Genomic DNA, 27,847 nt, shown 5'->3' on the forward strand with positions numbered 1-27,847 from the left:
TTTTGGAGTCTTTATGGCCCCATCAAACATAAAGAATTGTCAGGTTTCCAGCACACTTAAAATGTTAGTGTGTGTGTGTGTGTGTGTGTGTGCACGCGTGTGTGTGTGTGTGTGTCTACAGTAGTACTTAATTTGAAGCCTTGGGCTGAGCTTTCAGACAACCCCTCCACTCTTGTTGTAGTCGAGATTATTTAAAGCTGTTCAGCAGGTCATTTTGTGATGTAAGTGCTAGAGCTCATGTCAAAGGCATGCCTTCATCCATCCACCACATTATTAGACAAGAGGAGTTAGCCTTGAAGATGACAAAGATGCAGTCCATTCTGTGAATTAAAGGGAAGTGTTTTTGTAGCCATGACGATATTCCAAAACTTGAGGTAAAGTTAAGCTTTCTTGTTGCTGACATCTTGCAAACTGTGCTACATTACACCTGTTTTTTTAGTTTTGAAAACTGAAAATATTTTGGAAGGTGATAAAGAACATGGGTTCCTTGGGCAATTAAGATGATTCAATCACCCAACTCCTGAAGGTCAACCAAAGCTTGTTGAGACCCTGCTGAACTTGTAGCCAAACACATGACGTTGTCAGTTTCACCTATTTACATTTTTTTCTGGTTGTCATTCACATTCCCTTAGCAGAGAGATCGCCTCTTTTTCAGACATGATGGAGTCTCTGTATTGCTTGGTATCCAAATGAGAACACGAGGGAGGTCAAAGGGCATACTGTCTGTCTCCAGTGCAAATGGCTCATTGTCAGACTGCGTCAGATCCTGCTGAGTTACCGGATCAGTCTGCGGTCATTCCCCGGCAGGGGGTGCAGTCTTAACTGAAGCTATAGGGGAAGCACACTCATATCTTCCACTCCGAATCACAAGGATGTTTTATGCAGCAATTGAACGAGTGATAAAAGGTGAAAGTAGAGCTCAGACACGTGAATGCTGTCTCTGTCTCTCTCCAAGGTTTTGGGATTTGTATGTGTTTTCGTGAATGGTCCTCCATGACAGAATTAGCAAAAGGCAAAGAGACACACTTGTCTGCAGATGACTGGGGTGAGGTGTCAAAGGTCACTATAGGTACTTTCCAAAATGCACAGTTTCTAATGTGACTGGCGTCTGTAACTCTCATTGCCTTCATTCTTAGCATTTCTAAACAGCTGCTTGTGTTCCCATATGGGGAAAGGTTTGTCCATGTTGCCTCCCCAAAGGGAGGAATTATTAACATTTTAATATTTTTTTTCCTTTGACTCAGTTGTTCAAATAAAATTAAAATGGGAAAATACCATCACTACTGTACGTATTTTGTAGGTCTCATTGGAGTGGGTCCATCAAGCTGGCATTTTGATACCGGGTCTTAGAGACAGCAGCAACAAGAAAAGAACTTTCCCTTTACTGCACAGGTCATAAAAACAAAAAACAATTAGTTCTATATCTTACTCAAACTGTACTCACAAACATGTGCAATATTTTTAACCTGTTCTGGTTTAGAAGAAGAAATACACTTATCTGGTGATGCATTCTGTCCTGTAGCAAGTATATACTGTAGTTGACTGGAAATGAGGCATTTGTTAAAAAACAGATTTTTGACACTCATGCAATCATGGAAGAGACCATTCATCCATCCATTCTCCCATTTTCCAATTTGGTTGTTAAATTCAGGGTGACAGAGATCCAGTACCAAATCCTAGCAACATACAGGGTAAAGGACAGTTGTGTAAAGGGAGGGGGTGGGGTTGGGGGCTCAGTTTAAAAATGTTGGGCTCAAAATAAGCCTGACCTAATGAAAATAAAAAGAGTCCAAGGTTTGGATTTCTGTATAGTTACTGTCCTGTATTTATTTGTGTTTTTTCCACAGGGACTATGCCAAAGAAGTGGATATTGTTAACTCTTGATGAGTCTGTGGTATGTATGTGAGATCTTCAGAAAATGAGATCTTTTTCAATTACCTTTGGGGATTCTTCTTCTGCAAGGAAGACTGGTGCCATTTTTGAGTCCTCTCTTTTTTACACTACACACATAAACCAAATTAAGAAACTTTATTATTTCCACCTCTGTAATACAAACTATGTTTGGTCATTCCACTCTTTTTCTAATGTTGAGAAACTAGTCCATGTTTTTATGAAATCCCCATCTAGTCTTTTATCACAGCTTCAGTTAGTGCAAAACGGTGCTGCATGAGTCTTTACACAAACCTCAACAGCAAGCACATTACAGCTATTCTATTACTGGCTCCCTGGGTCTTATAGGACTGAGTATCAAATTTTATTACTAACCCACACTCTTTTAAATGGACTCACAACAGACTACATCAGTAATCCCCTCCATCGCTATGCTCCAGTCCACCCACTAAGGTCCACAGATTAAAACCCATTTATTCAGGAAGACTTTTAATTTACTCTGACATTCTAACCCCTTTCTCTCAGTCCAGACACTTGTGTACGAGTATCAAAAATTATATTATTTGTGCAGAGTGTTCTAGTTGTATTTGTATTTTTGTATTCTATTCTGGTTTATTTGTATCTTATTCTAATTCAAAGCTTTGTTTTTCCTGTATTTTATGTTTATTTAGTAATTTATGCAGATTTTATTTTGTATCCAATGTTGTGCATTTGACCTTTTACCTGCCTTTTCATTGTTGTTCAATTTGAAATTTGAATTTCTGTGAAACGCTTTGAGCATGAAAACAGTGCCATTTAAATAAAATGTATTATTATTATTAGTGTTATTATGTATAATAATAATAATAATACTATTATTATTATTATTATTATTAACCTTACAAAGTGCACGGCGCCCTACCGAAGATTGTTTCCTGCCTTGTACTCATCACAGCCAAGATCAGCTCTAGCCTTGCATATCTTAAAATGGATTAGGCAGTTTTGAAGATAGATCACTAATATTGCAATAAGGGGACTTTTAGTTTTTGCTGCATCCTCTTATAAAAGTGACAAAACTGAATGCTAAAAATGTGAAAAAAAGGAATTGTAAACACTTTAGGTACTGAAACAATGAATCTATGTCTCATATACTCTTATGTAACAAGATCTTAACAAACACTTCTTTGGGTGTTTTTAACACTTACAAAGCATCAGTAAAATGTTCATTCATCTCTGCAAAGTGACCTACTAGCAAAATGTCACTTTGAAGTGGTCTGAGTGGCTTAACTGAGACATTTCTCTCAATATTACATATTTAGTATAAGACCTGGGAATCCTTCATATTAACAAGTAATTTTAATGTCATGTCAATATCCACACCTGTCTACTGATGCTGGATAAGTGTTATGAAGACCAAAAGAAGCATTTGTTACAGTCTTGCTACAGATGAGTAAATGAGTAATAGATGCATTTTTGTAGCACCTAAACTAAAGAGTTACCGAAGAATTTTATTGAAAGATAACACAAACCATTAAGGTTTCCTATTTACATCCTTTGTGGTGGCTTGCCAACTAACCCACACTCCTTATCTGATCTCAGACCTCATTTTTAATTTCCATCCATCTCTCTTTCTCTCACACCGTTTCAAGCCTTCCTACCTTGCTGCCCCAGAATACTCCATGACTTCAGACTCTTTAGCTACTGGCACACAGAAGACCTTTAAATCTCATCTTAGTTTAATTTAGGAGTTATTCATGAATCACTTTACAATCCAATCCAATCCAATTTATTTTTTGTATAGCCCAAAATCACACAAGAAGTGCAGCAATGGGCTTTAACAGGCCCTGCCTCTTGACAGCCCCCCAGCCTTGACTCTCTAAGAAGACAAGAAAAAACTCCCAAAAAAAACCCTTGTAGGGAAAAAATGGAAGAAACCTTGAGAAAGATAGTTCAAAGAGAGACCCCTTTCCAGGTGGGTTGGGCGTGCAGTGGGTGTCAAAAAGAAGGGGGTCAATACAATACAATACACAGAGCAGAACAAATCCTCAATAAAGTATAAAAGTAAAAAAGTACGGAGTAGAATTTAACTGTAGATGATATCACATAATATGATTTGGATTTGTTTAGAGTCCTGGAGACCTCATTCATCAAGCTGCCTCCCCCATTTGGCCATTCCACAGCTGAAAATACTTTAGAGATCAGACATATGCTACAGATAAATCCAAGAATCATCAGGACACAATACTTGTTGGTGGTCTCTCAAACAATTACATTGTTTTATTATTAGAACAAACCCATATAAAGGTTTCAGATCTGATTAGATAAACTTTATTAATCCCATGGTGAAATTTAGATGCATACAGCTGCAGAAACATATAGACTCACAGAACAGATAAATCAGCCAATCAATTGATAAATAAATAAATAAATAAATAAATAAATAGATAAAACTTGAGTACATCAGGTAGAAGAGAGCACTTCCTGGAGGGCTTGGAGGAGATTTTTCATGATGGCATCTAATTTTGCATTCAATGTTTTTTTCTACAACAGCTTCCAGTGTGTCTAGGGTTTGCTCTGTGATGGAGAAGATTTTCTTGCTAAGTTCTGTTCAGGCATTGTGCTCCAATTGAGATCAGGTTTCTTCTCCAGGATACTGCATTGTGAAACACCACACTGACTACTATGGACTGGTAGAACATTTCCAGCAGCTTGCTGCACACATCAAATGACTGGAGTCTCCTTAGCAAGCCCAGTCTGCTCTGTCCTTTCTTGCGCAGCACCATTGTATTGTCAGACCAGTCCAGTACTTGAAGCCCTGCACCACTTCCATGTCCTCCACCAGTATGGTGACTGGTCTTGCTGGAAGTCCACCACCAGCTCCTTCACAACTTTCCTGTACTCTGATTCATATCCATTTTACATGCAGCCTATGACGGAGAAGTCATCTGAAAATATCTGTAGATTGCAAGCACTGGTATTGTGCTGGAAGTCTGTTGTGTAGAGGGGTAAACAGGAAGGGAGACAGAACAGTTCCCTTAGGTGCTCCAGTATAATACACCACCAGTCCCTGAGCCTCTCAAACTGCTGTCCGCTGTACTTTGCCAACATTACAATACCACCAGACACCCTGTTCAGCTTATTGTAGCTTGTCTAACCATGGCAGTCCTGGCCTAGTTTCTGTCTCTCTCTTGTTCACGTTCTGTGTTATCTGCTTTCCCTTTATACTTGTGGCAGCCATGTCACTCATTACAGTATTTAATATTAGCCTTCAGTTCATTTTCTTAAATTGTTTTTTTTCCTTAAAGGTGTAATAAGGGCCACAGGTTGTCCTTGTATCATTACACTGATAGCAGGGACCAGTACTGGCTGGGGTGCCAGTCCATTATAGGACACACTTAGGCACACACCCAGTCATTTTACAGTCACCAGTAAACTTAAGAATGTGTTAATCGAAAACAATCCACCTGATAACCAGGCTGAGAAATGAGCCCAGATCTCTGGGGCTGTGAGCAGGCACCAGTCCTAGCCTCTGTTCTACCTGCTATTTTTACATCATTAAAGTTTATTCAATTTAAATTATTATTATTATTAATCTCCTAAATCTATTTCTTTATTTTTCACTTTTACTAACTTTGCACATTGCCATTTTTGCTAGCAAACCAAAAGCTGGCACAACATAATATAAACCAAAGTGTTACCCTTGAGGCTGTAAACTAAAATGTATTGGGAAAAGCTGGAATTTTATGTATATTCAGAGATAATTTGCAGACAGTTAAATACTAGCTAAATGGTGATATGTCACAGATTTTGCCCGGAAGCCACAACGCACCTTTAATTGCTTAGTTTAAACGGTAGATTGAAAGATCAAAAGCTTTTATTTTTCTTGTATATTCTTGAGGGGGACTAAACATGGCGAGAAGAAACATGTAAAGGAATAAAACCTGACAGAGGCTTTACTAAGCAGGTCATCTGGACACGTCTGCCCTCTTCCCAGTCTTACCCTAGAGTCTCAAGCCCATTGCCATCTTGAGTATACTGCAATCTGAGGACATCACAGGATGGACATCTAATGTGCTGCCATAGATATGGGCTATCTGGGCCAAGATTACTTAATTTTGAACTGTCACTCCAAAGAAATACTTCCTGCCCACACTTTTGCCATAACAGCACTAGGCTGAATGGACATTATATGGGTTTAGCCTCCACACTCATTTCTGAAAACTAACTTTTATTAATGATACAAATTCAGAGTCTTCAGCTTCCATAAACTTGTTGGGATTCACCCCATTCTTATGGGAAACTGCTTGAGAAGGTGACACTGCAGAAAGTAAATGAACAGCAACAACGTCTGCTGAATGTGAAGCACATTGCTGAGGCAGCTCATAGGAAGAAGAACATCAGAGCCATCTGCTGAGTGTCAGGTACAAGGCACAGAATGGATGCGCGACCAATGCCTACGCAAACTGACCTGCGCTCTTGTCTTCACACTGAAGTGATTGTTAGGATTGCAAAATACACTGCTGCACACTGTGATGACATGAAAAAGAACTTCAGTGGTGGCATTTCCTGAGTATCAAGCCAAACAGAGAAGGTGGTTCAGTAATGACGAATGACAAGAGGCAAGCCTGAATATAGATACAGAATTTAAGCATATCAAACATTCACAACCTCAGTCCATATGCAAACATTACTTTTAAATCCTTACATCAATGGTTTGTTGAAGAGCAGTACTTATGAAAGATACATCAGTGAGGTGCTCCCTCTGGGGTGTTAGCTTTTCATACTGAAACAAAAGAATGTGTGGCTGTAATTGAAAAGTTCTACTTACAGTATTTGAACCACCTCTATTTGAGGCCCAGAGTTCTGTGTCTTTCCCTGTTTATACAGATAAATTCATACTCTGTCTGTCTCTTTGTTTGTTCGTCAATAACACAAAAATGGTAGAACGTGCATTGCCAATGGTCCAACTTATAATATAGGCTATATGGTGTATTGGGAAGCGAGGTTGTAATGAACTACACAAAAACCACTGCCAATACATGCGCTATAATTCCCAACTGGCAGAAGAATTACACTGGGGCTGATGGGAGGACATCATTTTCAGCACACAAAAGTTTTGTACTGGCCAAAGCAAGACCTCATCTAAGACTGCACATACAGCAATTTCTTCTCAATTAATTTGGATAAGCATTTCAAAGCACAGTTGTTCTTCGTTTATTTTCATGTAGATCCTTTTCTGAGAAATGTAAGGATCCAGAAGGAGTGTACAGTGTTGTCAAACCTTTAAGGAGCAATGTTCCTTTCTTTCAACTCCCCAAAACACTTTTGAAATTCCCTTTATTAGTGAGGTTTGTAATTGCAAAATAGTATGCAAAGCAAAGTTTGGTATCAATTTTGCAAAACTGTATGCAGAAGGAAACTCAGCTGTTCCATTTATCACTACCTATTACTCTGTAATGTTATATTATACATAGCCAACGGAGTGAGATTCAGGCCACTGGACTAGGACAGAGGTGGCCTGCTTTGTGTTGGTCAGACATGCAGATAGGAATTTCATTGCACTATGTACATGTGACAATAACTTATAGATGGACTGATAAAACTACAGTTTTTATGAAAGCAAAATCTTGCAATTCTGAAGAAGCCAATGCTATCATACACCTTGTTACACATGCATGTCAGTAAGATCATCTTCTGAGCTCTTCTGAGATAAGCATTTCCACTCTGGGTCGAGAGGGGTTGCTGGTGCCAACATTAAGCACTGTTTTTCAATCCACAGTGCTGAGAAGATGCCCAGAAAGGGCAACTGATTCTGCCCCTTCCTGCTTCACACTACATATCCTACAGTTCGTGGAAGGACGTGTCACTTGTTACGAGAACACACCACTCTCACAGTCTTTACCAGCTGAGAAAAGGTTCCATGCGATAGGACCGTGACTTTTGTTTGTTTATTGACATCAATTGCATATTTTGTTTGGAATATCATCATAATTAAATGGGAATGTCTGGGTTCCAATGTCTACAACCTGCATGTTGTTGTTAAGTGCAATTGAGAAATTAAATGCATTTTGATTTTTTAGCATATGCCATGCTGCTTTTCATAATAGAAAGAAAACAATGGAAGATGACACTAGTAACTTGTACAGTTTTTGATGGTCGACATTTATTCAAGTTATGATGAAGGTGTTACAATTTTAGGCTTTGACACCAATGAACGGTTGTGATTTGTAGTAATTTTAAATCAACATTGATTGAATCATCCTTATAATATTATTGAATATTGCCCCTGTGCTGTCTTCTATAAAAAAATAAGACTTTCACTGATATCTGTAAACCCCAATCATCCCAGTCTCTACTGTAGATGATTTCTGCAGCCCATGGATTGAATTATTCAATAAGCCATAAACTTCAATAATGTGTAATTAAACATCTATTTGTGAAACCACAGCATGCAAGGAAGTACAAAGAAGCAACATTCATAGTTTCTACCCAGCGAGGAGTTACTGCAATTATGGAATTCAGCTATACACAAAAAGAACAAATTCTCAACTGATGAACGCAAGGAATCAATAGAGTAGTACTGTAGATGACAGATGGAAAATTAGCACTTGACATGTCAATGAAAAAATGATCAACATTTAAAAGCACATCAGTTTTTGCTTTAATACCATAACCCAATACAGAAATATAACCAGGAAAAGCTCAGCACATCTACTAGTCATCCTATATAGCATACCATTCCCAAACTGGCTTAGTCCAGTTTAGGGTTGTGTTGCACTGATGATATCCCAGATACTTTACATGTAAGTCAAGATCGAAAAAGGTGGCCTTCTGTCACACTCAGCCAAGTCATCAACTAACCTTTGGGGTGTGAGAGAAAAACACAGAGTTCCATGATGAAGATCCACACAAAGACACTGAACACCATGTTGGATTAAAAAAACTTGATGCTGGATCTGTAACCTCTAGACCCCCATGCTGTTCCTAATTAACCTAAGCTGCCCTACATTTTAAACTTATTTCGATAAATAATTACGGTACTTTTGTCATCAATAGACAAGTATTGTATAAATGTAGTAAAAGCAAAGATGAGCTAATCAGAATTTCACTTTTAATCCTCTTACTTAATGTTTTGATATTATGACAGCATGTTGGCTTTTATTTATGTTTGGAATGGCAGCTCCTCTGATCTGCAGCTGGCAGCACTCATGTCCTGTCAGGCTTTAAAAAATATTAACCATGACCATTCCACACCAGTTTCCCCATGGGTTGCTCCATGTAGTTGTCTATCCCACTTGCCTTGCTCTTGATGTTGGTATTCGAACCAGCTCTTTGCAGCTGTTTTAGGCATCTTTTTGTTTTTAGAGTGTGTGTTGCAGGTCATCTACAATCTGCTTTAATGTGTGTTGTAATTGTTTTGGACTCCCTGAAGCTTACACCTGTAGATCTACTCTCCAAAAGGATTGCTGTGATCTTCTTTTGTTCAAAAACATGCAAGTTCTCACAAGCTCTTCAAGTAACGGTGCCTTCAGAAAGCTCAGACTGTTTAATTTCCAAAGAAAATATAACTAGGTATCCTGAAATGAACCATGGCTGTAGATGTGTACAGAAGAGGTGGTAACTGGCCAGTTCATCCATCTATTTTTTTTAAGCCCACATACCCAAAGCAAGGTTGTGGGTGAGCCAGAGCCTACCTCACCAAAAAGTTAGGCGCAAGACAGGAACAATTTTTGGACAGGCCGTCAACCCACTTCAAGGTGAACACTCACACACAGGAGAAAATGTAGCATCACCAGCCCACCTAAACTACATATCTTTGGAATGCGAGAGGAAAACCATGTGAACACAAGGAGAACATGTAAACTCCATGCATGAAGAACCCAGGACTCAAACGCCAGTCTCTTTGTTGCAAGGCAGCAATGCTACCATCACACCACGATGCTACCCAGTATCCATTCATATTTTGACATGGTTTTTACAATTACAGCAGCATCAAGCACAAGGATGGGGGTCAGCTTAGTCCACACTCACAGAGTTTAGAGTCATTCATCAACTTAACCTGTGCATCTTTGGAATATAGAACAAAATCAGGGGATTCAGAGAAAATCCACAGGAGCTGATAGAAAAGAAAAGTACAAACTATCCATAGATTGTGATTGAATCTAGGGCAATGGAGCTGTGAGGCACTGTGCCACCATAATGCCTTAAATAACACTTCAAATTAACAAGCCCTAGTTGAGTGTGATGTTTGTCATCTTCCTTTCTATTAAATAGTCCAATTAAGCAAAAAAAAGTGAACGGACTTGGGGGGAGGAGAAGAAGAGGGCATGTGGGAAAGTGAAGTTGCTTAGAAGTGCAAAAAAAAAACATATAAACTTTATGTGTGCATGACGATTTGTTTGCTGTCAAATTCAGATATCTGTTTTGCAAATCAATCAACCAATGGGTGAAGTAGTTATGATAATCACGTAAAATATCAACTGCCTCATTCATTAACTCAGTCAGTTCACAAAAGGGTGTCTTAGAACACTGTGCTCATAATCAATATAGGAGAACAAGCCACAGGACTCCAGGGACATGGCCTTACTTCCCAGCGTGGTCAGTGTAAAGTCTGCACAATGTATTTTGGTTCTGTAAGGTTTTTTTCCTCTGGTTACACCAGTTTCCTTCCACAACAAAAAGAGGTGCATATTGGGTTAACTGGCATCTCTAGTATGGTCTATGGGAGTGTGACCATCCTGCATCATTAACTGTCCTGTATTGGTTGCTGTTTTGTGCCTCACATTTGGCTTTGGTTAGCATTGAATTGACTGTATAAAAGCAGCAGTCGATTGAATGGGTGGTCTGATTTTTCTCCCATAAGCCCAAAGGTGTGTCTGTTAGTTTGATGGGTGATTCTAAATTGGCATCCACTAAGTGTAAGTGTGAGTATATGTGTGGGCTGGTTCTGAGATAGACTGACACCCTGGCCAAAGCTGGTTTCTGACTTTGACCCAATGGTTTTGGGACAGGAGTTGTCCTCTTGTGACCCTGAATTGTATTAAGCAAATTAAATACATCTATGGTGTTTCATTTAGGGCCCAAAGGCTGCAGTTCAGATTTATGTTTTAGGTATGTTTTGTTCATTTTTGATTCTTTTATGTTAATGTTACTTTTGTCGATTATTTGCATTATACTTTGTTTGTGATTGTGTCTAAGTATTGTCATAAACATGCACATGGGAAACAGTTTGATGGACTGGGTAACAGCAATTCTCCACCAAGACAGGGGTTGGCACTGTGTATTAATGGCCACTCTTCTTCCCCTTCTGCAGAAAGAACGATTGACACCAACCCATCTGATGTCACCCTCTGAGTTTTTTTGCCTGGACCCGCCTCTTCCTCCCAGCGCACCTTAAATGTAGAAGAGCTCCTAATCCTTTTTGAAGTCAGGATGACTTGTTTTTGTGTTATACATGTGCTTTCATTGCATTTTTTTGCTTAACATTATATGGGGTTGACTACAAGGGGCCCCAACAATCAAACTTTGTCCTGTGGTTGCTTTTACAATATATAAGCTGACTGGATTCAATTAAGTGTGTGTGGCGGGTGGTCCCCCAAGAGGTGTGGCCGCCTGCATATCATTGCCAGTAACTGCCCTCTGCTTTATAAATCTGGAGGTCTCTCATAGTTCCTGGTGGTTCATTTCTAATGTGCAGGGGAGTTTTGTTGAATTTTCTGTTTTTGCTTTGCCTTGTGCTTTTTGTGATTTACTGGATTTTTTGACCTTTATTTTGACTATCCTTGGCATTTCATTGTGGGTTCTTCTTCTTTTGGATTGCCTCGTGTTTCAGGCAGATCTTTTATATCATTTGTACTCTACAGAGCTCTACTGTGTGATGGAGCATTTTGTGAAAAATAAACCTTTTTATTTTTATAAAGATTTTGTGTTTGCTCTTTTATCTAGTGGAGTTTGATGGTATATTCCCCACTAGTGGTTAATTTTGGAAGTGTTTTTTTGGACTTGCATGCCTTAGGATCCTAGATTATAGTCTTACGAGGCCAGACATGATTCTCAAACAAGAACACACATCTGGGGACAATCCGTTAAAAATTCTGCAGTCAAATTGAAGTTAAAATCAGCTTTAAACTCACCATTTAGAATCACTTCTGGAAAAACAGTTCAATGGTCAGAGGTACCCTGTCTTTCACTATGTGGACATCAGGCAAGGAGTTCCTTTAATGGCTTCAGGTGTACCACCATTCCTTAGCCTTGTGCAATCTTTAAATGAAGGTTTAAGATGGATGAAATGTCAAATGGAAGCTTTCTTAAGCAGTGGAGAACCAACAGTTCCTCACAATACATATACATATGGCAGCATAGTAGTGTGATGTGTGATGAAGTACTTAGCACTTCTGCCAAACAACTGCAGACCTGGGTTCAGTTTCCAAAACGGGAAACTGTGTCCCTAATAAGTGTCCGTACTGGTTTTCTCCAGGTTCTTCCAACATCTCAAAGATAGGCATGTTAACGGTCAATTGTAAATTGGCTCAAGGTGTGTGCTTACTTGAGTGCATAATAAGGTCAGCCAGTACACGTATAAATCCTTGATGCATATATTTGAAAAGTCACTGCACAAGGGTAAACTCCAACAAATTTGCAGCTAGTGAATAATACACATACTGTAGGAGTTGCTGGCCACATCCAGATAATAAACAGAAGTCATTAGGAAGGGTAACAGGGTGTTAGGATATATGGTCTGATGTGAGGAGTACACCTCAGCGGGGTTATTCTTAAATGATATAGCACACTAGTTCTTCTGCCTGGCTGAAATTTAGCAGAGCGAAATACTAACAGGACTAGGAGGTGGGTGTGATGAAAAAAGTCAAAGACACAAACAAGGGTTTTTACTAAACACAAAAAGATCCACACTAACTAATCCCAATACACAAACCAGAAATCACAAGACATTATAAATCTTTCATTTTTTTGTTTGCTTTGCAGAATTGTGGCCACCAGAAAGTGCATGGCATTGACCTTTATACTGTTGAAAATGTGGCGTTACACACCATGACTTCCGTTTGTCACAAGGTAGAAATGGTGATAGCAGTTGCATGTAACTGCTGCCAAAAACCTGCTAATCCAGTTATTCAGATGAAGTATTGTTTATCAGCTTTAATTTAAATATGAGCAGTTTACAAAATTTTTATATTTTTATTAGTGTTTAGTTCTGTTAGCAAAGTTTACGATGTTGCCAGCCTTTACCTTACAGTTATGAATTGTCTGTTCATTCATATTACAATTGTGAAAAAGAGAATGAAAACCAAGTCTAATGTTACACTGAATTCCTTCTACAGCAACTAGAAAGATGGAAATATTTAGTTTCAGCAACAGGTATAATTTAGTATTAGCATCTTCAGTGTTTTTGAATACAAATGTATATTTCTTTGGTTTCTTGATGTGATTTGTGCTGGAAAAGTGCTGGAAAAGTCCCAGCCTCTGCACCTCACCTGGAAAATGATTAGCATACAATGGCAGTGTCTAATGGCAAAGTCCTGCATTAACACACCTTGACGTTGAAGGACAGCTGAAATTTCAATTGTAATTTTCTTGTTTTTTCCTTCCACCCAGGCTCTTCTGGAGGTGAATCTGGGCGATCACAGAATTGTGGCCTTTGTAAATATGTTAATGGCATGGATGACTAATATCAGTCTAAGGATGGCATCAGTGACAAGTAACTAACAGAATGTGCAGGTATTCCATTATTTCAATGAGCTTTAGAAAATTAGAAACCTTTTGAATGAATCTCACCAATCCTATTCACTTAATTTCTCCAAAAAATATTATGTTGAGTTTTGAATGTCCTTAAAGGCTTATTGTCTACCACAGTACTAGCATCTATGGTTCTCATTGTGAAGAAAAACTTTGTAACAGTTGGACAAAATGTACTGTTAACACGTTTCCAACTGTGTCACTGTGTTCTTGATGAACTCATTTTAAACTGATAGCCAATGTACTAATTCCTTTCATGATTTTAAACACTTCAATCATGTAACCTTGTAATCTCCTTTTGGTTAAACTGGATAAACTGAAAAAGTTCAACTCATGTAATCTTTCCTCCTAACTCATACCCTAGTCAGCCTAGTCACACTTCTCTGGATGTTTTCTAGCATTAAGATTTCTTTTTTGTAGCCTGGGGACCAAAACTGCACACAGTACCCCAGATGAGGTCTAACCAGTGCACCATAAAACTAAAGAATGACCGCCTTGGCCTTGTGCTCCACACATTGTGTTATATAACCTAACATTCTGTTAGCCTTCTTAATGGCTTCTGAATACTGTCTGGAAGTCGATAGCTTAGAGTCCACTATGACTCCTAAATCCTTGTCATACATAGTACTTTCAGGTTTAGACCTCCCATTGTAATATGTAATACTTTACATTTACATGAATTAAATTTCATCTGCCACAAAGCTGCCCAAGTCTGCATGCTGTACCTCTGTAATGATTCAAAGGATTCAAGATTATCTGCCAATCCACTTTGGTAGCTTGGTATCATCTACAAACTTAACCTACTTGTTATTCATATTCCTATCTAAATCATTTATATATTAATAACAGCAGTGTTCCCAGCACTGATCCTTGAGGGATAGCAATCATAACATCAGCCAAATATGAACATAATTCACCAATCCTTCGGTCACTTCATTAGCTCCCTATTCACCTCCGTATTGTATACAAACTTTGTTTGCTCACTCACCAGTGTATCCATGGAAATGCTCCACAACACCTTAAGCAACTTCTTATATCACAATCCACTACAAGAAACCTTTGTCTTGCAAATATCTACAGCCTTCGTCCCCCTATGACCAAACTTCGTACAATGGGTGACCAAGCCTTTAAAGTTGCTGCTCCACGACTCTGGAATGCCCTACCAGAGAATCTGAGAACAAAGCAGATTGTGGGCTGTTCTAAAAACAGTTAAAGAGTTTTCTATTTAGGAGAGCATATTAACAAAATTGCCTCTAATTATTGTTTTATCTTTGTTTTTATCTTGTTGTGTCTTTGTTTAAATTCTATTATGTAGCACTTTGAGGTTTACTACAAATGTAAAGTGCCTTATAAGCAAAATGAATTATTATTATTAATACTAATAATAATTCTGATTGTAATGTAACATAACCCTCTTCTTCTTGTGTTTCAGAAATTTCTGCACCCATCTACACATAATCCCCTGAACTCCCACTTCTTTTAGTTCGATGCCCAGCCTCGCATGTGGCATCTTATCAAATGATTTCTGAAAATCAAGGTAAAAAATAACATATATCACTCTGATCATATACAGTACCTGTATATCCTTTTCTTGCCTCCTCACAGCATTCTAGCATGTTCAGCAGCTTTAGTGAAAGTTACAGGAAACCTATAAAAACAGAAAGTGTGCCAAAGTTGCAAGGATTCCTTGTAGTGTGGCAACAAGCAAGCCATTCTTCTAAGGACAGTGAGCTACCTAAAAGAGCGAGGTAAGGAGAAAGAAACCATTGGTTTGGCACTGGCCTTCACTGTTGCACTGCAATAAATTTATACTTAATGTAAACTTACTGGTGTTACAAGGTGACTCTTTATTTGATTGTTTCTAACTCGATTTGTGATGCTTTTATTGTAACTAGCAAAATGATAAAATAAGGGGAACATGTGCTAAAGAAGGATACAAATTCTGTCAGTAGTAGATGCTTCTGCACAGGTGAAATAATATGTCAATTAATATCCCATCATACTTAAAGTTGTGTATAAAACTGTCATGCAGATCAGGTGGCCCATGATGAACTCATGATGTGTACTACCGGGGCTTCAAGAGAAAATCTGCATCACTTAGTGAGTGAGGTGACTAGTGGAATATATTTATCAGGAGTGTCACTCACTAAGGCTGTTCAACTGGCTAGTATTTTACAAGGAACACAACTTTCTTTAAAGCTGAGGAGAAAGACACCTAGGGGAACTGATCAGGTAATTCATCCTTGATCTTGTTTTCAACAAGGAGACAATTACATGTGTGACACACACCAAGTGAAGTCTACAGGACTGAATGGTTGTGTGGCTGAAGGGCTCTGGGGCTAAAGTGTTGGGAGCATTTTCCTGTGGTTTAGGTTCCCTGGCTTCCACAAAGGACAAAGTAAATGCAAAATAAACACTAAGAGATTATGAGTGATCAAAGTCCTCTTACAGCAAAACACTTCAATTCTGATAGTAAAGGCATCTTCCTTGATGTCAATGCTAACTTCCACAGCCCTTTTCTGGTGCTACACAACACGATGTTATAAGCTCCTTGTGGATGGGAAAGTCGCTATATAAATAAAATGTATTATTATTATTATTAATGTTACCATCCACAGAACATGAGAGGTTAGGAAGTGGTTTAAAGAGCACAAGAGTAGTGTAAACTGTGTAACATGGCCATCTCAGTCACAAACCTTCAGCCCGGTTAAGCACTTATGAAGCCAAGTCTGAGACATCATTGTCTACCACTATCATCAAAACACCAAAGATGCCATTTCTTGTGTAAGGATGTCTGTTGCACCTTTTAATTCAGTTCAGGTACTTGTAGAATCAGTGCTAATGCATGTTGAAGCTGTTGTTCATTCTCCCATGCAGGTAATTTACCCTAAAATGAAGTAACAGTTTTGAAAATAATGGATTAACATTTCTTCCATTTTATCAGCTACATCTTTTTTCCTAGGGGCATTCTGTATTTTTTCCCTCCCTATGTTTTTGTGATTGTTTTTCTAACATAATGCACAGTCCAGTGTGTTCAATGTGTGGGGGCGAATGCAAGCAGGAGTTCTGCATGAAACTGCCAGGCCAGACAGAACTTAATCCAGTTACTCGGTGACAGGGCATCCTTTTTGCAAAACTCACATATTGTCAGTATTTAATTATTGTTATATTTGTCCGGTAGTTTTCTATTTTTTTTTCTTATTTACATTTAGAAGGTAATGACTGGAATATTTCTGACTGACTTCAAACTCCCATGGGCCTTAACCTTCCTGCAGCCATTGCACATTATTTAATCCCGGCATGGAAGTACGCAACTCAGCTGCATTTCCACGTTTTTTTTTTTTTTTTCTGAAATCCTCCCTGTGTAGGAAGAATTTAAATCTATGCTTATCATGATTTTACTGTCTGCTATACAGCCTGTATCTGCCCCTAACTGGTTCAGTGTAATTATTTTTTAAATTGTTTCAAAGTGTCCTTTACAGTATTTGAGAGAAGGGCCATTAATTCAGTAGTTTTGAGGAATGTTAGAGGAGATTGCAAAATATAGACATGGATCAAACGGAACACGCTGGCACTATACCATCTATTTAAAAAAGATGGAACTGCAAATTGCCTTTAGTTTAAAAAAAAAATCTTCTGAAAATCAGCAACAATTTTAAAACAAGGTTGGACACAGACATGGCCTATAGACTCAACTTGTTGAAATTGTAAGGTTAACAACTTCTACTGTTTAACATAATGACTACTCAACAAGGTGGGACTGTGGAATCCCATGTAGAATGACACTGTGACAAGTTGGGAAGGCAGCCCCCTGCAGACTCACATCTCATAGGATTCCTGATTCAATTCCCCACATCACTTTACTGGATCTCCTTTGCAGGTAAAAGGTCCAAGTGGCAATATCTGTCTACCCTGTGCTGATACAAGCATAACAGACAGCCCAGCTGCCAAGTGGTTTCTGAAGGCACAAGTGGTATTACAAAAGTGACACAGCGACGCATAGTTCAAGGGTCTTATCTGTAACAAACCTTTGTGTGATCTAATCATAATACTGAGCATCAATTCTTCTCTCTTGGCTTATTTCTTATATCTGTGGAACAATCGTTTATGTTTGCACATTGCTGTAACAAACACATTGATCTCTAGGAGACTAAAGTCCACCTAACCTAACTAACCATGTTGTTTGTCCTTTGAACAGTACTTTCTGGGTGGACCATCAACAGAAAGGGCCCTGGGGGACAAATGGAACTCAGATGCTACACTATGATGAGCAGCTGCCCCTCCAGAACCTGTTACTGATTGTCTGGACTTTTAAACAACACAGCAGTTTAAGGACGCATAGACAACTAAGACCAGCAGAGGACACTATCCTAAGACATTAACAGGACGTTCTAGCAATGTACTTGACCCAGTAAATGGACTTTTGAGTATTGTTGATGTTGTGTTTTGAGGTGGGCAAATTGATAAGGCAGACAGGGTAAAGGAATATGTTGGTAAAACATCTGATGATCTTTATTTTTTGTCTAGCGGGTGCCAGTCCATCATTGGGCCCACTCATGCATACTGTATACCCACACAGGGCCAATTTGAAATAATCCATTAATCTATTACACAAGTTTCTTGAGATGCAGGAAAACAGGGAACTCATAGAGAATATGCAAAGTCCACACAGGCAACAACTGGCATCAGGATTCAAATCAGGATACTGAATCCATGAGACAGAAGTGCTACTTACTGCAACCAGTGTGTTGCCCCATGATATAATGATCTGTTACCTGTTGATGTTTTGCTGTTGTCTCTGTATTTCTTTTCAATGCTTACAACTTGAGCGCTAGCTAAATATCACTTTGTCACACAACATACAGTATCAGCATATGGGTATAATGACAATAAATTTGAATCTCAAACATAATACTTGAACTTGAAACTTGCTTGCACTGATTGCTGTTGGGATCGGCTCTAGTTTACATTGACCTTAAAATAAGTACTTAGAAAATGGATGAATATAATATAATATAATATAATATAATATAATATAATATAATATAATATAATATACTAATAGTAACACTCAGACTTCCGGTTCTTGAAGAAAGGTGGTGCATGAGTTCCTCACAAAACTTAGCACCCCAGGACACTATGTAAAGGTTGCTGCAATTTTCTTCACTGTTATCTGATGTCTCCATTACTATTGTCTTGACACTCATGTTGTATGCTAGACAGACCCAAAGCCCACTAATGTGAAATAGGGAGCCCAAACTCCCAACTTTTTGGTTGTGTATGACAATCATTCGGCCTTTGCAATGTGTCTCACTATGATAGTGGCTTACAATACTGAGCTGTTCCTGTCAGCCACAGGGTGCACCTGCATTGCTGCCTGCTGTGAGTGGGACCTGAAGCCCCCACTGTACTGTTCATGTCAGTGGTACACACAGCTACATGGCGCGCTTCTTCTATATGCTGCTGCTTGCTGTGAGGCATTCGGCCACATCACTGTATGCCGTGAGATGGACCTTAAGCACCCTTTCATGGTGGCAGTGGCCTACACTTCCAATTCATGGATGGTGCTATGTGTATCATGGCATAAGCTGTCAATTGAGACCAAGATCAAAGCCCAAAGCCCAGGCATGTGCAAATGTACATGTTTTACTTCTGGGAAGACCCGAGCTGCACACTGTGTGGGAGGCCAGCCACCAAATAGTCTGTCTGTGAAGGATGGAGTCAGGGGTTTTCCAGGGTGATCTCTATGGATGACACTGAAGACCCTAGGCATTAGAAGAACATCAGTTCAAGAAGAAATGTACCAGGTGAGACAAGAAGCTGAGAGACCATCATAATGGTTGTGGTTTAAGAGAAAGGAGCAGTGGGTTAGCATACACTTCACAAGATGTTGTGGTAGTGCTGAAGAAGGAAATACCCTGAACATAAGCCAGGCAGCAGCTATATAATAAAGCTGTACATAAATACATAATATAAAATAATATAATATAATATAATATAATATAATATAATATAATATAATATAATATAATATGTAGGTCAGGTGGCCCTCAGTGCTGCCATTTATTACAGTGCAGATAGATAGATACTCCAGTTTTGCCCTTCCATCCCTAAATTTTGCAATTTGGGTTAATTCTTGACTGTCAGTTGGTCATATATGAAGGATGGCGGGGAAAATTTGGCATGCAGAATATGTATAACTCCACCTATTTACTTAGCCCACTTGTTCCAGTTTAAAGGGGCACGGGAGGTAGAAGAGATCACAGAAGTGTTGCATGCGAGGCAGGAATCATATCTAGAGAAGATTTCAGGCCATCACAGGAAACAACCACCATCCTTTATATGGGACCAACTGACAGTCAAAAATTAACCCAAACTGCATATTTTTGGGATGGAAGGGCAAAACTAGAAAACAACTCGCATAAACACAAGTAGAATGTGCAAATTCCACACAATCAGTGACCAGGCTGAGGTAATGGCCACAAACACCTGTCATGCCATCATCCCATCATGTTACTACCAGCGGTGAAGTCCTTCTGTTGGGACATGAACTGTTACCTCAGAATTAAGCAACCCTGAATTTAAAATGAAAGCACTCATTTCAAATTCTGGAGCAGTCAGAAGCTTTAAGGATGAGCTGACTCAGAGGTAATGACAATGTATTAACTGAACATGTGGGTGGCAGTGATTTACACCACCGTTTGGTTGGGCCTCTGTGTAATTTGATGTAAAAAGACAGCCGCACCAATAATTCAGAAGTTACTCACGCAACCTCTGACTGCCTTTGAAAGCCCACGATCGGGTGCACCAGATGATATTTGTTTTACATTAGATAAGTCATAAGATGTGGAGGGGTTATGTTCTGAAGAAGTATTATGTAACAAGAAATGTTTGGAACTGAAGACACCTTTATTTCTTGTGAGAAACAAGCACTTGATAAAAAATAAGCACAGGCACAGAAGTGTTAAGATCACAAATACAGTTCAGAGCATGTGGATGGTACATTGTACAATAAAACACTACATGGAAACATAACAGAGAGCGCAAGATAGATTCTTTATTTGCCATTTGTACAAATGTACCAAGAAACACTTACTTAATCTGTCCAGTCATGTACATGAAATACCGGACAGGTCACCTTTTTATACTATAAAATACAAGACAAAACAAGTACAAGACAGAACACTTACATGACTATTTAGTATGCTAACAGATGTTAGTGTGTCTTTAGTGTACAGTTTATTTATTCTATTACTGCGATGCACATTATTGAGAAGATGGACCGCAGAGAGGTAAAAACTGTTCTTGATACTGGCTTCTTCTTGATACTTGTTTACCTATGGCCTGATCTCAGTTTGGAAAACAGAGTGTACCCAGAGTGGGTAGGTTTGCGATGTATTAAATGAATCCCATTGCTGCTGTGTTTAGTTTATATGGATTAAAATTTGGGAAGAGCAGAGCCAGTGATACGCTGTACCTGCTTCACCATCCTTTGCCTCTCTATCTCTTTTCCTAGGCTGTAGTGTTCCCATACCAGACTGCGATCTCTCCTGTCAATACACTGTCAGTAGTGCAGAAGTTAAAGCTAACCAGTATTTGTTTCTGCATACGACACTTCCTGAAGCATCTGAGGAAGTGAAGGTATTATTGCTGTGCTTTTTAATGATGGCAGCTGTGTTTTGTGACTAATTTAGTTTTTCTGAGATGTGAAGGCTGAGAAATTTAAAACTATCCACTCTCTCCAACACTGCAAACTGGTGCAAGCAGAGCAGGCTCCATCAATACAGACTGGTGGGTGGTTCATCTGTTCCCTCTTGAAGTCCAGAATCATATTTTTAATTTTGTTTATGTTCAAGGAGAGGTTGTTAACATGGTACCAGTTAGATAGACTGTTAACCTCCGATTGGTATGCTGTCTCATTGTTGTTCTTAAAGAGGGTGATGACTGTGGCGTCATCAGCAAATTTAATTATATGATTAGTGTCATATCTGGCTGTACAGCCATGAGTGAATACTGAGTACAGAGTACAGGTTTGGGCTCAGAATGCTACCTTGTGGAGCTCCAGTGTTCTGCATCACTGGTCATGATGTTTTGTTGCCACTTCTAACAAAACACCCTGCACACCTCCAACTATAAATATATCACCAGGTCATGTCACTTGCAGAAATTCTCAGATGATTCTGTACTTAAAGGGTGTATTGATAAAGGGGATGGGACAGAATATAGGAGTCCAGTGGAGAAGTGTGTCGAGAAACGTTACTTTGGCTCCTTTAGCAATACGTCTACATGATGCCACATTGTGACTGTTACAGTCAAGTCAGAAGTTTTCTTTCTTTTTACATTTTCTTCCTTTTTAGTCATTCTGGTTTGTGTTCAGACCATAGTGTGTTTGTATATCTCTATCTATCAAAAATCCAGTTACAGATGGAATTGGTCAGGTAAACGTTGTCTGATTTTGCTACCAGTTAGGAAGGGATAATGGTATTAAAAGCTGAGCTGTAATCAATAAATATCATCCTATTATATGTGTTCTGACCATCTGGTCTAAATGATGAAGAGCAGTGTGGAGGGTCTGTGATACAGCATCATCCACAAATCTGTCTGGCTGTTAAGCCAACTGCACAGGGTCCAGAGATGCAAGAATAATGCTATTGATGTATGACAGCACAAGCATTTCTAGACATTTCATGGTCATTGAGGTGAGGGCAACTAGGTTGTAATCATTCAGACATCTAACTCTGGGCCATTTGGGCACGGAAACAACGGTGGCTCTTTGAAAACCTGTGTGAGGATTGCCTGATTTAGCGATGAGTTAGTGATTTTAGAGAAAACTCCAGAAAAATGTGAGGCAGATTGGTCCTACAGCTTCATGAGTGTTAACTGTCCAAACCATTTGCTCAGTTACTTGAGGAGTGAATTTACCTGGTTCACTTTTTTCCATGTTTTGGCTTTCAAAGTGAGCATATTCCAGTTTTGAAATTGTCAGGGAGTGAGGCTTCGACAGTAAGGGTAGCTGATCTAGAGACTACTGGAGATTAATTAAGTCAAAATTATCGCATGAGAAAATGTACAGTATATAAATATAATTTCTAATGCACCAAGAGTAAAATACAACACAACAAGAACAAATGTTAAATGTAACTAGTCAGCTGTAACTAGTGTTCAGAAATTATTGGCAAAATGTAATCTCATTTTATGAATTCTAGTGATATGGATTTGGTGAGAGAGGACATGCAGGTGATGGGTGTAACAGAACAAGATGCATAGGACAGAAAGATATGGAAGAAGATGATCCGCTGTGGCAACCCCTAATGGTAGCAGCCAAAAGAAGAAGAGGAAGAAGAAGAAGTGATAATCAAATGCTGTGTTATGCAGAAGCATATATTGGATGAAGCTACAATTGAGTTCTGAACTCTGGCTGCTTGTAAATGCTAATTTTACTGCTGGTAGGGTGGTGGAGCTGTCAGTGATGCCACCTCACATATTCAGTGTTGTGGGTTGGAATCTCATGTGCACTCTGTGCGGAGTTTGCATGCCATTCTCAAGACTGTTTGGATCTCCCCCAGGATGTTATGGTTTTCCTAAAACATTTCAATGATGAACAAGTAAACTGGCAATTCTAAACTGGCTTCATGGGCAGGAGTGGACCTTGCGATGGACTTTTTTTCTGCAAAGCTGGATTGTGTCTTGTTCCTTTTATTGCCCTGATAGGCTCTGGCACTGCTGTAACTCTGAATTTAATTAAATGAGACTGAGAATGTTGTTATAAATATCATTTTACTCCAGCTTCATTCAAAATGTATGGTTATGATAGAAGCAACAATTAAAAGGATTCTGAATTTTAGTGGAGCAGTTTCAAAACGGGATCTTTTCTGATTATTATCTTCCTAGTAGCACAGTGTAGGCTCCTGCTATTGCTTAACAAGGCAGCTGTGCTGGATTCCCAGCTTAGGAACTGCTGGTGTGGAGTTTGCTATTTCTCTTTGTGTTCATGTTCATTTTCATCTGATGCTACTCTTGCATCCTAATAATGTGCAGTTTGGGAAGGTGGCTGCATCTTAATTGTCCTGGGGTGACTTGACTGCTGATCCATTTATTTTTGTTTCATGTTTTGCTCTCTGCAACCCTGTAATTGAATAAGTGGTTTTAGAAAACAGATGGATGTATAGATCATGACTGTAGAGACAGTTCTAAAGAATAAAGAGATAATAATTTGCTTTGATGTTGCATAGGATTTTAAGGTGAGAGCAGGCCATTCATCACCTTCACTGCTGTCAGTGTTAAATACTGACCTGCTGGTTGTGACGCGGTCCTCACTTGACTCTGAAATGGACTAAGCAGGTCTGAAAAGTCAATGATTAGTGAACCTCTCATTTTTTTCAATGTAGAGTAAGAAAAATAATAAATGACTGTGAGTGATTGCTTCCCATTAGTACCAGATGCTGACTTTTTGGCACAAACTCATACTAATTTGTATACTGAATATGTTAGAATAGTTAAACTGCCGTCTCCTGACATTTGATTGATTAGGGGACTTGACCTAGTGCTTAAGGAACTGGACTTAAACAAACACCCTTATTTTTATAGTGCCATTCTGTACAGAGTGTAATATGATAGTACAGAGCTAGAGCATTTACAGCTAGATCAAATGTTACTTAAGTGACACACCGTTAATAATTCAGAGGTGGGAACTGAACAACAGCATTTATTTCTATAACACATTTTCATACACAGGATGTAGGGCAAAATGCTTAAAAAATGACAAAGAAATAATTACAAGAAAAGCAAAACACATTAAATTAGATAAGAATAATAATGATTAAGTAATAAAAAATACATCAATGTGAGCTTACATAACATAGATATGTAACTAGTAGAAAAGCAAAGTCCTTATATACATTGTCATGTTCTAAGTCTCTAAAGATGACTATGATGATAAGGTTAGATGGCCAGGAGGAGAGAAAAAACAAGCAAACAAAAAATAAATAAATAAATAAACAAATAAATAAATAAATAAAGCAGAAACATTTTGAATTAAATGCTGGAACCCTACATTATATATTGTCTTCATTTAATTTAATAGTTTTAACATTATGGTGGTCATGTCAACACATTGCCAATTTGTTTTGGCTCAATCATTTTTTAGCACAGATATGTGGAGGACCAGAATTTTCTTGGAATCAGTCAATATCATGGAAGTAAGGTGTAGCTCTTGAATATCCCACTAAGTATCGTATTTGCACTGTCTGGTTAATCAGCCTGTCGAGTAGTATCACCCTGTGTTGATTGAATGCATATTTCTAGCATTTACTCTACAGTTGTACATGTGACATGAGCATTTTTTTCAGTAAGCCACCATGGCACCCTTTAAATAGTACTGGTTCTGTAATGGCACTTTATGGTTCTTTAAGGGGTGGTTCCTTGAAAAACTATTGCTTGAAAAAGAACCATTGTATTCTGAGAAGGGTTCTTGCACATGAAGTTGGTTCTTTGTGCTTTGAAAAATGTCCTAATACATCATGTAGAAGAAAAAAATGAATTTTTTAATGTATGATAGGCTATCTAGCAGGACACTAACAAATTAAGAAAACCTTGACTTGTTGTTGGACTTGTGTTGCTGTATGCAGTGAGAATCCTTTCAAAATCAGGGACCCATTGGGAATTCACAAATCAACTACCATCTCTTTAAGGTTAATTACTCTGTGAAGCCTGTTACAGATCTAAATAGACAATTCTATCTGAAACCGTCATGTGGTTGGGTCTTTTGGAGACCAAAAATTGTTCTCCTATGGCACTGCTCTGAAGGACCACTTTAGCACTTTTATTTTTAAGTGTAGATATTCAAGAGATGACGATGATTGCATTTTTTGATAGACTTGTTCATAAAGAGTTTGCACACTTGTTCATAAAGAGTTTGCACACTTGTTCATAAAGAGTTTGCTCTCTACGGACAGACAGCTAATCAGCTACATTACATTTCACTGCTGAGCCGTCCATGGGAAAGTATCAGGAAAAAATGTCCAGACAAATGCATCCAAAATCATGACAGTGCACACACACTGTGTTGTCAGTGTAAAAATTTTTGACTGAAAAACAAGGTGGCTATTGTATTACACCTTAAACTTATTCGCCAGATCTCACTTCCTTTCAGAATTTTGTGTTCACAGAATAAAAACTGAGACTGAGGGAAAGAAGATTTTCAGCATAGAAGAAATCCAGGAAAAAATACAAGAGGCTGTAGACATGGTAAGAAAAAATGAGTACAGGAAATGTGTTCTGGAATGGGAGAAGCACACTGAGTGTATTGCATCCCAAGGAGAGCATTTTGACTAAAGGGGAATTGCTGTAAATTGTCCAATAAAGCTTTTTTAACAGTTTCTGGAATTTTTGGTTTCTTCCTCATGCAGGGTCATTGCTTGGTTGTCAGAAACACCGTTGTTAGTCATTTAACTTGTGGCTTGAAATCCACTGTGCTACCCCTATAAAAGACAGCAGTGAACATGGTTACATATTTTAGTTTTAGGATTCTTCAAGTTAAGAAAACTTACAAATTCATTAGATAGATGATGGCTAAAATCTTGAAAGGTATTATTGGGACTTCTGTATGCTTTTTTGACCTCCTTTTTGCTTAACATTTTCTTGAATTGGCATTACAAGGTGGATTTAAATACATATGCACATTATTCGGATCCTTTTCTCAACCATCTTCTGTTGTTTTACAGCAAACCTGTCAGCGTTACATGAAGTTCAAGTGAACTCTTAGTTTCAAAGTAACCCTACAAAGTGCATATATGGAAAGTGTGGAGCCATATATAGAGTACATCTAAACTGTTTATTTAATGCTAGTGATTTTGTTGTATAACTTTACCTTCTGCCATTAGTCAAATTGTGCTATTTTTTATTAATCAAATTAATACACACTTTGAATATCTGTGTATGTATTTATCAAGCATCTTAAAGTAGGAAAATGGTCCTAAGTGGCTCAAAAATCTTAGAGTGACAAACATTTGGACTTACTCTTAGAAGTAGGAGTGAAAGCATTTGATCAATTTTCCTAATTTAAGAAACTACTCCTAACTTGACTAGGATTTAGGAAAGCTCATGAGCTATCCCACCTCACTGTCAGCTGCCAGAAGATGGTGTTCAGGCAGAGTATGGCAAGCACATCATAGGAAAGACTGAATGTTTTGGAAACACTGGGTAACAGTGAACTCATAAAAACATATCACTTTGACAGAGATGGAATAATATTTGTAAGAAATGTGATTGATCCGAATACATGAAGAAGCAATGCTCTGTCAGCAGAAACTAAGTGTTGTGATGTTACTTTTTTAACCACAGGGAAAATGTGATGATTTGTATATGTCACAAACAAATTTCTCAAATTTTTCATCGCCGTTATACTGTGTGAGGTAATACGCAAAATCATACATTTCTCCAATACTTCACATGAAGTAATGTTAAAGGAAGTTGCGTACATGCAAATCGACATGCACATAAAGATCACTACCACAAGTGTGGATGAGCACACATATATGAATCACAAGTGATATTGCTGTACCAACATACAGGGGGTATGCAAATGGTATTGCTGTAGCCAGCATGTTACCCTGAAGATAAGCAGGGCAGGGTGGGTGATTTACGAAATGTCACACAGGTACGCTGAGCTTGGCATTCCATGAACCCCTGGAACATTCATGTTACAGTTTACAAACTTGGGAAGGTTCAGGAAGCAGGGCGGAGGCTTCAAAGTCATTGGAGATCCTCAGAGAAGATAAGGAGGGCTAATGGAGAGGGACACTGCAAGTTAAGATGATAAGGAACACTGAACGAGTGAATGCGACTTCAGAAACAGCGTAAGAACAACAAGCTAGTTTCAGTATAACTGTTGCGTTACACGGGAAGGTTTCTTCAGAAAGTATGGCTGTAGATCATTCATTGTTAAATAAATAAACTTGTCTTTTTTCATGATTAACTTTCCTTCTGTGTTTGTGTGTCTCAGTCTTTCCATCTTGTATTACTCTTGATTATTCTTGATGTTGTTGCGATGTGGCAACAATTACATGCAGTTTAGCACAATCTCCTACTTTATTATGTTTTCCTTCTTCTTCTATTACTTTTATTATTATTATTATTATTATTATTATTATTATTATCATCTTTGTGGTAAAAATTATAAAATATCATCATAAGTGCCAATTTGTAGTAAAGGGTGCCATAAAATTGT

The 27,847-nt window shown here is 38.4% G+C and overlaps 1 protein-coding gene across 4 annotated transcripts in view; it reads right to left on the reverse strand.

The window, feature by feature from the left end:
* plin1 (perilipin 1) overlaps positions 1-27,847 on the reverse strand; it is a 128,056-nt gene that overhangs the window by 8,637 nt on the left and 91,572 nt on the right. The window contains exon 8 of one of the 4 annotated variants that reach the window (XR_005636033.1): positions 15,197-15,268. The exons of 2 other annotated variants lie outside the window; for them this stretch is intronic. Coding sequence is in view for 1 of the 2 variants with exons in the window: in XM_039773313.1 (XP_039629247.1) it covers positions 26,094-26,099 (6 nt within the window). In the remaining variant the exon portion in view is untranslated. Of the gene's footprint in view, positions 1-15,196; positions 15,269-24,463; positions 26,100-27,847 lie in introns of those variants that run through there. One more of the 4 variants, XM_039773313.1, reaches the window with a different exon arrangement.

The sequence above is a fragment of the Polypterus senegalus genome, chromosome 12, assembly GCF_016835505.1.
Source record: "Polypterus senegalus isolate Bchr_013 chromosome 12, ASM1683550v1, whole genome shotgun sequence".
Lineage (NCBI taxonomy): Eukaryota > Metazoa > Chordata > Cladistia > Polypteriformes > Polypteridae > Polypterus > Polypterus senegalus.